The sequence below is a fragment of the Notolepis coatsorum genome (assembly GCF_963971535.1).
Source record: "Notolepis coatsorum genome assembly, chromosome: 3".
Classification (NCBI taxonomy): Eukaryota; Metazoa; Chordata; class Actinopteri; order Aulopiformes; family Paralepididae; genus Notolepis; species Notolepis coatsorum.
The window spans coordinates 88,902,014-88,915,692 of NC_140167.1; the positions used below are offsets into that span (position 1 = coordinate 88,902,014).

General features: G+C 46.9%; 1 protein-coding gene across 2 annotated transcripts in view; it reads right to left on the minus strand.

The window, feature by feature from the left end:
- Positions 1 to 13,679, minus strand: part of cpamd8 (C3 and PZP like alpha-2-macroglobulin domain containing 8) — a 130,646-nt gene that overhangs the window by 94,110 nt on the left and 22,857 nt on the right. For both annotated transcript variants that reach the window (XM_084311559.1, XM_084311558.1), the window contains exons 14-20: positions 12,559 to 12,751; positions 11,179 to 11,345; positions 4,817 to 4,966; positions 4,196 to 4,357; positions 3,865 to 4,007; positions 2,399 to 2,461; positions 174 to 405 (exon numbers count right to left, since the gene is read on the minus strand). In XM_084311559.1, coding sequence (XP_084167685.1) covers positions 174 to 405; positions 2,399 to 2,461; positions 3,865 to 4,007; positions 4,196 to 4,357; positions 4,817 to 4,966; positions 11,179 to 11,345; positions 12,559 to 12,751 — 1,110 coding nt within the window. The remainder of the gene's footprint in view (positions 1 to 173; positions 406 to 2,398; positions 2,462 to 3,864; positions 4,008 to 4,195; positions 4,358 to 4,816; positions 4,967 to 11,178; positions 11,346 to 12,558; positions 12,752 to 13,679) is intronic.

Consider the following 13,679-nt stretch of genomic DNA (forward strand, 5'->3'; position numbering starts at 1 on the left):
TCAGGTAGAGTGGTACTGTACCATACAGTTTCTGACCGCACTTAATTGTTAGTTTATCTTCATTTACCAAACCCTTTTTGTTTGGTTTTATAGTTATAGCCAGCTATTGGGGGCTGTTGTGAAAATAAACGATAACCACCGCCTCTCACATTACTTTGCGTTCTCCCGCTCACCTCCGCACAGGTCGTCATGTAGTTGTAGACGGTGAGAGGGACTTTGGTCTGCTCCCCTCGGATCACGCTGTAGGGCAGAGTGAAGTCCACGAAGAAGGACTTGAAGGTCCGCAGCTCCGTCCTCTTGGCCAAACCCATGCCCTTCTCCTCCGACAGGCCGATGGCTTCTGTCACCCAGGTGGTGATGGAGTCGGGCACGTCGAGTCTCAGCTCCGCCTCGCCGGTTTCCGCGCTGCAGCCAGAAAAATACGAGCGCACACGTGAGTCTGTGAGTGGGGAGCGCTAAAGACCAACTCTGCACTCTTCTCACACAAAACAAACAATGAGAAGGAAACGGGCACAGACAACAAGGAAGGGATTAATAAAAAAAAACACAGCGGATTAGTTTGATGTGGCAAACACCTGCATCAACACCGGCGTCTGTAACCAGCACCTGCACCAATAACCCTCCATAATGGATGGGTGTGAAAACAGGCAGGTGTTGACCCAAACTGTTCTGTGAACGAAGCAAGCCGACGTCGTTATTGGCAACCCATGTTTAATGTTGGTCTTGGCCAGCTTTCACACGGGATAATAAAACGAGAAACTGCATGAACGCCCTTCCTTTTGATCAGAGTTGCCCAGAGTCCACTTTAACACATTCAATGAGGGAAATCAAAGCCTTGGACTGCATGGGAAATTAGGCAAAGTCCTAAAGTCCTGCCCAAAGGAATCAAGCATATGGAAATCTATGGCCAGTTCATTTATACTGGCTGGAAATGAATAGAGGGAGCTGTTGAGAAAGTGACGGGCTGTTCCAAGATAGCCCCGTTTAAATGAGGCACATTCACACCCGGCAGGAAGTGCTGGACACTGGAGTAGAGTGAGAGATCCCATTTCTCACATACATTACAGACTCTCACCTCCTCCTCCTCCCTCTCTCTCTCACCTCTCTCTCTTTCTCTCTCTCTCTCTCTCTCTCTCTCTCTCTCTCTCTCTCTCTCTCTCTCTCTCTCTCTCTCTCTCTCTCACCACTCTCTCTCTCTCTCACCTCCGTCCTCTCTCTCTCTCTCTCTCACCTCCGTCCTCCTCTCTCTCTCTCTCTCTCTCTCTCTCTCTCTCTCTCTCTCTCTCTCTCTCTCTCTCTCTCTCTCTCTCACCTCCATCCTCCACTCTCTCTCTCTCTCTCTCTCTCTCTCTCTCTCTCTCTCTCTCTCTCTCTCTCTCTCTCACCTCCGTCCTCCACTCTCTCTCTCTCTCTCTCACCTCCGTCCTCCACACTCTCTCTCTCTCCTCTCCTCCACTAACTCTCTCGCTCACCTCCGTCCTCCTCTCTCTCTCTCTCTCTCTCTCTCTCTCTCTCTCTCTCTCGCTCTCTCTCTCTCTCTCTCTCACCTCCGTCCTCCACTCTCTCTCTCTCTCTCTCTCTCACCTCCGTCCTCCACACTCTCTCTCTCTCCTCTCCTCCACTAACTCTCTCGCTCACCTCCGTCCTCCTCTCTCTCTCTCTCTATCTCTCTCTCTCCTCCATCCTCCTCTCTCTCACCTCTTCCCTCATGTCTTTTCTTGTCTCCAGCTTTGCCCAATCTAGTAGTAGTAGTTCTCTCCTCTCCTCTCATCCTGTCTTCAATTCCCCTCTACTCTCTTTCCCTGCTCTCCTCTCCTCTCCTCTCTACTCTTCTCCTCTCCTCCTCCCTCTACTCTTCTCCTCTCCTCTCCTCTCTACTCTTCTCCTCTCCTCCTCCCTCTACTCTTCTCCTCTCCTCTCTACTCTTCTCCTCTCCTCCTCCCTCTACTCTTCTCCTCTCCTCTCTCCTCTTCTCCTCTCCTCCTCCCTCTACTCCATTCCTCTCTACTTTTAAATCTTGAGCAGAACCAAATTCGATCTAAGTGACCTCCACCCACCCAGAGATATGAGAGCCCACCCAGACCCACCCAGACCCACACCGACATGAATATACACAAATACAGACACACACAGACCCACACCGACATGAATATACACAAATACAGACACACACAGACCCACACCGACATGAATATACACAAATACAGACACACCCAGACCCACACCGACATGAATATACACAAATACAGACACACCCAGACCCACACCGACATGAATATACACAAATACAGACACACACCGACATGAATATACACAAATACAGACACACTCATACTCGTCCGTGCACATGCAAACGTAAATACACACACACACACACATTATGAAGAGATCTGAATACCTGACATTAAGGCAGTGCCACACCCACGTCTCTGGGAAGAACGTCCGTCTCCGTTTCTCCGCTCTGCAACCAAAACACAAGCTGACATCAATAAAGGTGTTCGGCTGTGGCTCTGCTCACAATAAAGGCGTAACTGGAAAATGTATTGTTGGGTCATCCTCGCCGACAAGCTCTGAAGTCACGCCATGTGTTTAATGTCTAAAGTGAAAGCTATGTGTGGCATGAAGGAAGGAAGGCCTGAAACAACAACCCAACCCATCAACTCAACCATCAACTCAACCCATCAACTCAACCATCAACTCAGCTCATCAACTCAACCATCAACTCAACCATCATTCAACCCATCAACTCAACCATCAACTCAACCATCAACTCAACCATCAACTCAACCATCAACTCAACCATCAACTCAACCCATCAACTCAACCATCATTCAACCCATCAACTCAACCATCAACTCAACCATCAACTCAACCATCAACTCAACCATCAACTCAACCCATCAACTCAACCATCAACTCAACCCATCAACTCAACCATCAACTCAACCCATCAACTCAACCATCAACTCAACCATCATTCAACCCATCAACTCAACCATCAACTCAACCATCAACTCAACTCAACCCATCAACTCAACCATCAACTCAACCATCAACTCAACCATCAACTCAACCATCAACTCAACCCATCAACTCAACCATCAACTCAACCCATCAACTCAACCATCATTCAACCCATCAACTCAACCATCAACTCAACCATCAACTCAACCATCAACTCAACCATCAACTCAACCCATCAACTCAACCATCATTCAACCCATCAACTCAACCATCAACTCAACCATCAACTCAACCATCAACTCAACCCATCAACTCAACCATCAACTCAACCATCAACTCAGCTCATCAACTCAACCATCAACTCAACCATCAACTCAACCCATCAACTCAACCATCATTCAACCCATCAACTCAACCATCAACTCAACCATCAACTCAGCTCATCAACTCAACCCATCAACTCAACCATCAACTCAACCATCAACTCAACCATCAACTCAACCATCAACTCAACCATCAACTCAACCCATCAACTCAACCATCAACTCAACCATCAACTCAACCATCAACTCAACCATCAACTCAACCATCAACTCAACCCATCAACTCAACCCATCAACTCAACCATCAACTCAGCTCATCAACTCAACCATCAACTCAACCATCAACTCAACCATCAACTCAGCTCATCAACTCAACCATCAACTCAACCATCAACTCAACCATCAACTCAAACCATCAACTCAACCATCAACTCAACCTATCAACTTAGCCACGTGGAGAAGGAGGTGCTATGTGTACCCTTAAATGTTCAGTGCTGCTTGGCCCCGATACATTTGATTCCCTGTTTATGTAATATAATTTGTGGAACCAAATAAAGTATTAAAGTGTGTCATGTACCTGGGCACGTTGCGTGAGTGCATGGCAGCCACTAAGGTGGAGGTGTGCGGCTGGAAGGCAGGGACGGCTTCGTCAGTGAACATCCCTCCACTCTGCCGGTGGTTCAGACTCACCATGTCTGTCATCACCACCAGGCCTGTTTCCTGTAGCACACACACACACACACACACACACGCACACACACACACACGCACACACACACACACACACACACACACACACACACACACACACACACACGCACACGCACACACACACACACAAACATTTGTCCAAAATGTCCTCCACCGTCACCCTAAAACGTACAAGTGAGGGTTGTGTTCTTTCTCACCGTGAAAGCGAAGCGCGCGTCCTTAGTGATGTCCCAGTGCCACGGGAACACAGAGGACCGCCTCCGTCTCCGTGACGACAGCCCGGGCCACCAGAAGTGTCCGTCGTCCTTGGGAACGCCGAAGGCGTCGGACACGTCGAACTCCGCCAGCTCTTTAAACACCTGCGGTGACCAGCGGAGGGCGACACAGAGACACACAGACGCTAGACGTACGGCTGGACGTCGTCTCCTGAACGGAGTTCAAAACCACCATCTCCAACCTTTGTCAAGACCACTTATCAAGTTGTACATGTTTTAATTGATTGTTATCCTTACTTGTCTTATTGTTGTTTATATTGTTTATATGCTGTGTGATTCTATTAGCGCTTTTCTTTGCTTAACCCTTTCACTGCCACACACTACAGAAGGTTAACCCTTTCACTACCACACGACAGACGGTTAACCGTTAAGTAAAGGGTTAACCTTCTGTAGTGTGGTAGTGAAAGGGTTATAGATGCAAACTTCCAAAGGTTTATATGGTGAGTTTGTTAAGCAGTTCACATGAAGAGATAACACTGAGAGAGGCTGGAGGGACGTGGAAAGTGGGGACAGATTTGCGAGTAAAACACCACAAGGAAATACCTTGTCTGGACTGAGCTGGAAGTCGGGCTTAAGGAGATAGAGACTCTTGTCCACAGTGGCCACGCAGACGCAGGACCCCTTCTCCCCCCGGACACGCATGATCAGTGGGTCCCCTGGCATCGACTCGTTGGTGGACAGACTGACGCTCACCTAGGAAACAAGCAAAACTAAATGCATCGTGGAATACACACTGTACATTATGATGAGCATACAGTACGACACAATGTACTCAGGGTTCCCCACAGACATTGCAAAAATTTAATTCAAGGACTTTCAAGTACTTTTCCCAGCACTACTTTTCATTTTAAAAGGGCATTTAAAAGGATCCAATTCACTTTTAAATGCTGTTTTTTATAGAGAAAAAATCTGATCCAATATGTATGGCTTAAAACAATTAGTTACACTTTAAATTAAAAAAAATTTATTTCTTGATTAATAAAAATGTTATCATAGATGAACAAAACGTTCAATGCGAATGGTTGATTTGAACACCTTGTTTAAAAAATTAGCGGTTTTCAAGGAATTCCAGGCCTTGACTTTTTTTTGTCAACAATCAAGCTTTAAGCACTTCAAGGACCTTGTGCGAACCCTGTGTACTATTCTTTAGGCCAAAATATATGTTTATTTGTTTGTTTTTGGTGCTATTAAATGGTAGAATCTGAGGCTCTACCAGGTCTGAAGAAATTCACAGTAGGCTATGAATTACAATTTAGTTATATATATTAAAAAAAGGAAACATGCCATTTCCAATAGCCTACCCACTCAAATCCAACCCACATAGTTACAGATAGCAGGATGACCACAGCCTCTATTCACCACAGCCTGATGGAACCAGTGCAGCATCCCCCCCAGAGGAACTCTGACAGAACCTACATGATGTTTCCAGTCTAGTTTCTCTACCCAGCAGGCCACGTTCAGACTCTGGATGTCCGTTGACTCTTGACAAGGTCCTTCAGACCAAATCACGTGGTGCAAGCAGCGGATAGGGTTTTTCCACAGGTTGGTTTTCAACACAATAGTGTCTGTAGTATAGTCTCAAGTCAGTTCATTAATGGCTTACTGACTAAAAACCGTGTTGTTTGTGGAACTTCAAAAGCATCAATCCTGTATAGTTAGATGAAGACAGAGCAACCAGGGGGAAATGGAGTGGAAAACTACAGGCTATGAAGGAAGTTCTAGAGAGAGGGAGGGAGGGTGAGAGTCAGCCATACACTTTCACACATCTAAAGCCGTTTTCATCAGTGCACACGGCACAGGCACAAAGTAGCCCTATTAATCAGTTCCGCTGTCTTCCTTTCACCACTCCGTAACCCGTCATCCTCTCCTGTCACGACCCCACTCATCTCCCCACAGCCTCTGTCTCTTCATGTCCACACAGAGCCCCCCCCCCTCCCCCATCGCGTGCACGGCACGCACGCACACACACACGCACGCACGCACGCACGCACAACACACACTCACACACACACACACACACACACACACACACACACACACACACACACACACACACACACACACACACACACACACACACACACACACACACACACACACACACACACACACACACACACACACACACACACACACACACACACACACACACACACACACACACACACACACACACACACACACACACACACACACACACACACACACACACACACAGTCTGCTGTAATGGCATACCAGGGAGCTGTAAATACTTGTGGGAGTTAACTCGCCTAATGCAGGCAGGAACTAGGGAGCTATCTCAGGCCAACACAGCTGTTTGTTTACAGACAGTTAATGCTAGCTCTGTGGACAGAGTTAGTTAGCTACTCTATGGTGGACAGAGTTAGCCCTATGTTTGACAGAGTTAACCCTATGTTTGACAGAGTTAGCTACTCTATGGTTGACAGAGTTAGCCCTATGGTTGACAGAGTTAGCCCTATGGTGGACAGAGTTAGCCCTATGGTTGACAGAGTTAGCCCTATGGTGGACAGAGTTAGCTCTATGGTAGACAGAGTTAGCCCTATGGTTGACAGAGTTATCCCTATGTTTGACAGAGTTAGCCCTATGGTTGACAGAGTTAGTCCTATGGTTGACAGAGTTAGCCCTATGGTTGACAGTTAGCCCTATGGTGGACAGAGTTAGCCCTATGGTTGACAGAGTTAGCCCTATGGTTGACAGAGTTAGCCCTATGGTTGACAGAGTTAGCTCTATGGTGGACAGAGTTAGCTCTATGGTAGACAGAGTTAGCCCTATGGTGGACAGAGTTAGCCCTATGGTTGACAGAGTTAACCCTATGGTTGACAGAGTTAACCCTATGGTTGACAGAGTTAGCCCTATGTTTGACAGAGTTAGCCCTATGGTTGACAGAGTTAGCCCTATGGTTGACAGTTAGCCCTATGGTTGACAGAGTTAGCCCTATGGTGGACAGAGTTAGCCCTATGGTTGACAGAGTTAGCCCTATGGTTGACAGTTAGCCCTATGTTTGACAGAGTTAACCCTATGTTTGACAGAGTTAGCTCTATGATTGACAGAGTTAACCCTATGTTTGACAGAGTTAGCTCTATGTTTGACAGAGTTAGCTCTATGTTTGACAGAGTTAACCCTATGTTTGACAGAGTTAGCCCTATGGTTGACAGAGTTAGCCCTATGGTTGACAGTTAGCCCTATGGTTGACAGAGTTAGCCCTATGGTGGACAGAGTTAGCCCTATGGTTGACAGTTAGCCCTATGTTTGACAGAGTTAACCCTATGTTTGACAGAGTTAGCTCTATGATTGACAGAGTTAACCCTATGTTTGACAGAGTTAGCTCTATGTTTGACAGAGTTAGCTCTATGTTTGACAGAGTTAACCCTATGTTTGACAGAGTTAGCTCTATGATTGACAGAGTTAGCCCTATGTTTGACAGAGTTAGCCCTATGGTGGACAGAGTTAGCCCTATGGTTGACAGTTAGCCCTATGGTTGACAGAGTTAGCTACTCTATGGTGGACAGAGTTAGCTCTATGTTTGACAGAGTTAGCTCTATGTTTGACAGAGTTAACCCTATGTTTGACAGAGTTAGCCCTATGGTTGACAGAGTTAGCCCTATGGTTGACAGTTAGCCCTATGGTTGACAGAGTTAGCCCTATGGTGGACAGAGTTAGCCCTATGGTTGACAGTTAGCCCTATGTTTGACAGAGTTAACCCTATGTTTGACAGAGTTAGCTCTATGATTGACAGAGTTAACCCTATGTTTGACAGAGTTAGCTCTATGTTTGACAGAGTTAGCTCTATGTTTGACAGAGTTAACCCTATGTTTGACAGAGTTAGCTCTATGATTGACAGAGTTAGCCCTATGTTTGACAGAGTTAGCCCTATGGTTGACAGTTAGCCCTATGGTTGACAGAGTTAGCCCTATGGTTGACAGAGTTAGCTACTCTATGGTGGACAGAGTTAGCCCTATGGTGGACAGAGTTAGCCCTATGGTGGACAGAGTTAGCCCTATGGTTGACAGAGTTAGCCCTATGTTTGACAGAGTTAGCTCTATGGTTGACAGAGTCAGCTCTATGGTTGACAGAGTTAGCTCTATGGTTGACAGAGTTAGCTCTATGGTTGACAGAGTTAGCTCTATGGTTGACAGAGATAGCTCTATGATTGACAGAGATAGCTCTATGGTTGACAGAGATAGCTCTATGGTTGACAATAGTCAGCTCTATGATTGACAGAGATAGCTCTATGATTGACAGAGATAGCTCTATGGTTGACAGAGATAGCTCTATGGTTGACAATAGTCAGCCCTATGGTTGACAGAGATAGCTCTATGGTTGACAGAGTTAGCCCTATGGTTGACAATAGTCAGCTCTATGATTGACAGAGATAGCTCTATGGTTGACAATAGTCAGCTCTATGGTTGACAGAGATAGCTCTATGGTTGACAATAGTCAGCTCTATGGTTGACAGAGATAGCTCTATGGTTGACAGAGATAGCTCTATGGTTGACAATAGTCAGCTCTATGGTTGACAGAGATAGCTCTATGGTTGACAAGAGTCAGCTCTATGATTGACAGAGATAGCTCTATGGTTGACAGAGATAGCTCTATGGTTGACAAGAGTCAGCTCTATGATTGACAGAGATAGCTCTATGGTTGACAAGAGTCAGCTCTATGATTGACAGAGATAGCTCTATTTTTGACAAGAGTCTCCATAGTAGCCCTTTGAATTTGTACTTGACCTCACTGGATAAAAGGACCTTTTGTGACCACTAGGATTATCACATGCAACTGTACAACCATAAACTACAGGCTGACACCATTCAGATGATGTATGGCCTGCCTTGCAGCATTCATAATATGGGAACGATTTCAGAAAAAAACTGCTCATCATCCGATCCCTAATCTTAACACTTTGTATGCCACTCGCGGCTTTTCTCGAGTTTACCCCCCGACTGTTGTTTTTTTTTTTTTTTTATTAGCGATCTGAAATCATATTGCATCACGCGAGCCTACCGTTGGAGATCCAGGGACCGCCGGCGCTCAGATGTGAAAAAAGCGCCCCCTATCGTCTCCCAGATGGTAAATCACCCTTTTGGAATGGACTCAATGAAAGTGAATGGGAGAACGGATTTCTGACTCCACATTTTACTTCTCACTGATGCAGCCGGGGTCTACCAGAGTTCATTCTGGAGCCTCTGAGCCACGGCGAATATGGGTTATACTGTACACACGATGGATCAATACAATTATCGATTTTTTTCGAATGGCGATCGGAAATTGGAATAAACCATTTGGATACCATCTTACCTCAGGTAAGGAATCTATATTATCAGTGTTAGGATAATCAGACTAGTTTTCATGGATATATATTTTATGTGATATGTGATATGGCTGTTTTGACTGTAAAAGCCATGAGGAAATAAGAGCAGCGATTATCAGCGCACGGCACGAGCGTGCGTGCGCACACATATACTATCGATCATCTAGCGTTTATTTGAAAACGATTCATAAATAGGCCGACAAATGACAACGTTCTGGAATATTCCAGTAAAAGGCGATTATCATAGGCATGGGTTGTTTTTTTCCCGAAAACGGGTGATTTTCAAAATGCTATCAAACGGAAATGAAGCGATACAAAAACAATCTGCCTTGACAATGTTGACTGGAAAATGATTCTTTGATAAGCGACGGGCAGATTAGACACATAGCCATAATTTAGGCGATATTAACGTTAACATTGGGAGTGGATGGTGGCATTCCAGCCGGTAAAAAGGAAAACACGGCTGGCGCTCAAAGTGTTAACTGGAAAATGATTGCCTATTATTTCCAAAATCTCCAGATGTCAAAAGTTTGTGGTCAAAATGGTTTGGTATTGAACCAAAGCTGAGTAACAAATAGTATTAACTCATAAATTGCTGGAGCAATGTATTAGACATAATTGTGTCATTATAGGTACATTATAATGTCCCTAGCCCCTCTACACTCAGAATGTTCTTAATTTGAATAGGTGAAATTCAAAACATAATGTCTATCCCATATTAATAGACAGAAAGAGAATGATGACATACAGTTTTATGTCCATAGAGATAAACACTACGTCACCCAGAAGCTAGCTAACAATTAGCTGACTGAGGAGATGTAAACTGGGATTGTAGCTAAAACTTCTAGGTGCCTTTCGGGTGCCATTGCTGCAAGGAAGGAGAAAGACCTGAGTTGAGAGGGACTAACGAGAATCAAGTGGTCATTCTTTTTCTACAGGTATGTTGTGAGTTTCAATCATAATTAGTTCTAAAGTCATACATTTCTGATCAGTTTCTGGCATGTTGCTAGTGGATACTGAATCACACTTATATCATCGTGAAGCCATCCTGTGTCGAGTGACGGTTCTGAAGAAGGTCAGCCATTCTATTTATCTTTTTTTTTCTTTCTATCTTTATCTCCCATCCCAATTTAGTCGTTATGCCAATTCCCTACCTGGTCGCTGCGCGCATTGCCCTACTGTCAGTCTGGGGAGGGTGTGTAGACTATCACATGCCTCCTCCGATACATGTGGAGTCGCCAGCTGCTTCAGTTCTTTTCACCTGACAGCGAGGAGTTTCACTGGGAGAGTGTAACGCATGCGGAGGTTCACGCTATCTCCCCCCAGATCCCCTCCCTGCTGAACAGGTGCCCCCCCGACCGACCAGTAGGAGTTGCTGTTTGCAACGACCAGGACTCATACCCCCACCGGCTTCCCACCCGCAAACACTGACAATTGTGTTCGTAGGGACGACTGACCGAGCCGGTGGTACCGCTGACAGCTGGATCAGAGTCTCTGCGCCGGTGGTAGGCGAGTGCTTAGACCTCTACGCTACCCAGCTGCCCCAACACAGTTTGTATATCTTTAAAGGCCCACCTGGTTCTCGAAGCTGGGCTGGACAGGGATCTGCAGGCTGTCTGTAACACCCTCGCCGTTCTCCCTCACGTAGTACACCAGCAGGCGGCTCAGGGGTGCCATAGCGTGGGAGACAGGGAAGCGCAGGTAGGACACACAGCTGTCCATCTCAGCCTGGGGGGAGGAGCCTGGCCAACAGAAAAGAATCCAGGAAGGTGATCAGCTGTGACATTCTCACCATGAAAAGCATCTATCATTTCAAAGTTTATTTTTTCATTTTTAATTTGTTTTTTTGTCATTTTACTGCTTTATTTCGGACAGGCCCGACAGAGGGGAAGGTTGGGAGAAGACTTGGGGGAAGACATGCGGCAAAGGTCTCCGGGTCCGGGAGTCGAACCCGGGACGTCCGCGTTGCACTGCGGCGCAGGTACGTGGTGGTGCGCCATCATGGCACCCCTGTCATTTCAAAGTTGAATACAGTGACAGTATGTAGCCCTATCAGTTATATTACGTATACGTTACAATAAATATGTATCCTAACTGGATACCTAACTGTAGTCCATGCCGTTTAGACGGTAAGAGGCAGACACGCTTAGTGATCAGACATTCCTAGTAGTTCTTAAGGTCTGCTGCCGTCAGATGCAATTTCTTCTACATTGTTATTTACAAGGCATTGCATTTGTTATTTGATGGATATCCCATTGTAATCTGACACCTGTAATGGAGTGTTCATGAGAAACAGAGGCTTGATCTGTACTGACCGGAGTCAGAGGGAGCCAGGCTGGTAGTGTGGATGTACTGACCAGAGGGAGGCAGGCTGGTAGTGTGGATGTACTGACCGGAGTCAGAGGGAGCCAGGCTGGTAGTGTGGATGTACTGACCAGAGGGAGAGGGAGGCTGGTAGTGTGGATGTACTGACCAGAGGGAGGCAGGCTGGTAGTGTGGATGTACTGACCAGAGGGAGGCAGGCTGGTAGTGTGGATGTACTGACCAGAGGGAGACAGGCTGGTAGTGTGGATGTACTGACCAGAGGGAGGCAGGCTGGTAGTGTGGATGTACTGACCAGAGGGAGGCAGGCTGGTAGTGTGGATGTACTGACCAGAGGGAGGCAGGCTGGTAGTGTGGATGTACTGACCAGAGTCAGAGGGAGGCAGGCTGGTAGTGTGGATGTACTGACCAGAGGGAGGCAGGCTGGTAGTGTGGATGTACTGACCAGAGGGAGGCAGGCTGGTAGTGTGGATGTACTGACCAGAGGGAGACGGAGGCTGGTAGTGTGGATGTACTGACCAGAGGGAGGCAGGCTGGTAGTGTGGATGTACTGACCAGAGGGAGGCAGGCTGGTAGTGTGGATGTACTGACCAGAGTCAGAGGGAGGCAGGCTGGTAGTGTGGATGTACTGACCAGAGTCAGAGGGAGGCTGGCTGTGGATGTTCTTGTCGAAGGTGACCGCCGCCCTCTTCCCTCGGTGGGAAGCCGTGAGGTTGGCTGACTGCTGGCCCGACTGGACGATGTTCCCCCTGGACGCTACCTCATAATGCAGGGTGAAGTTACACGGGCAGGTGGACTTAAGAGCGACCTCCGCGTCCTGACCAATCTACACACACACACGCACGCACGCACGCACGCACGCACGCACGCACGCACACACACACACACACACACACACACACACACACACACACACACACACACACACACACACACACACACACACACACACACACACACACACACACACACACACACACACACACACGTATACAATGTCAATAATATATATAACAATATTTGTAAAATGTTAAGGCCCTTATTGGTAAGCTACCTCCTTATACTACATTAGGCCTGTCCCTGACTAAGGATTTGTATAGTCGAAAAAGGCTCCTTTCGATCGATTAGTCGACTATTCGACTAGTCGAGGTCAGCCCTATACTACATCGTTATTGGAATGGAATGTTGGATCCTATGGAACGCGTTCTAGTGACTGGCTGGTCCTTAAGGTCCCCTGAGTTTGCTCTGAACAGGTTCAAAATGTTTTCTTTTTTTTATCCACGTTTTCTCCCATTTTCTATTTTTCTCCCATCCCAATTTCGTATCATCCAATTCAACCCTCCCCTGTCTCGAACACTGTCTCTTGCCTCCCACAAGCCGGCTGCAATGTGGACTAAGTCATACATAGCACGAGTCCCCTCAGATACTCGAGGTAACAGCAGTCGCAGCTTTCCACCTGCGCGGCGCGATCTTTCAGCGTCAGGGGTCTGGGCTTTGGAGGGGCCCCGCCCCCGTCGCTTCCTGATTCTACTGTGCAGGCGCACCAACCGACCTGTAGGAGTCGCTGTCCACAACGCCCGATCCCCACCCATCAGATTCCCACCCCCTAATACTGCCAATGTGTATTAGTACGGACGACCAGCTAAACTGAAAGCAATGTGGAGCGCTGGGCTCGAACAGGCGAACCCAGCGTCTCCAGTATTCGTGGTGAGCGCCTTGCCCACTGCACCACGTAGCCACCCAACAGGTTACAA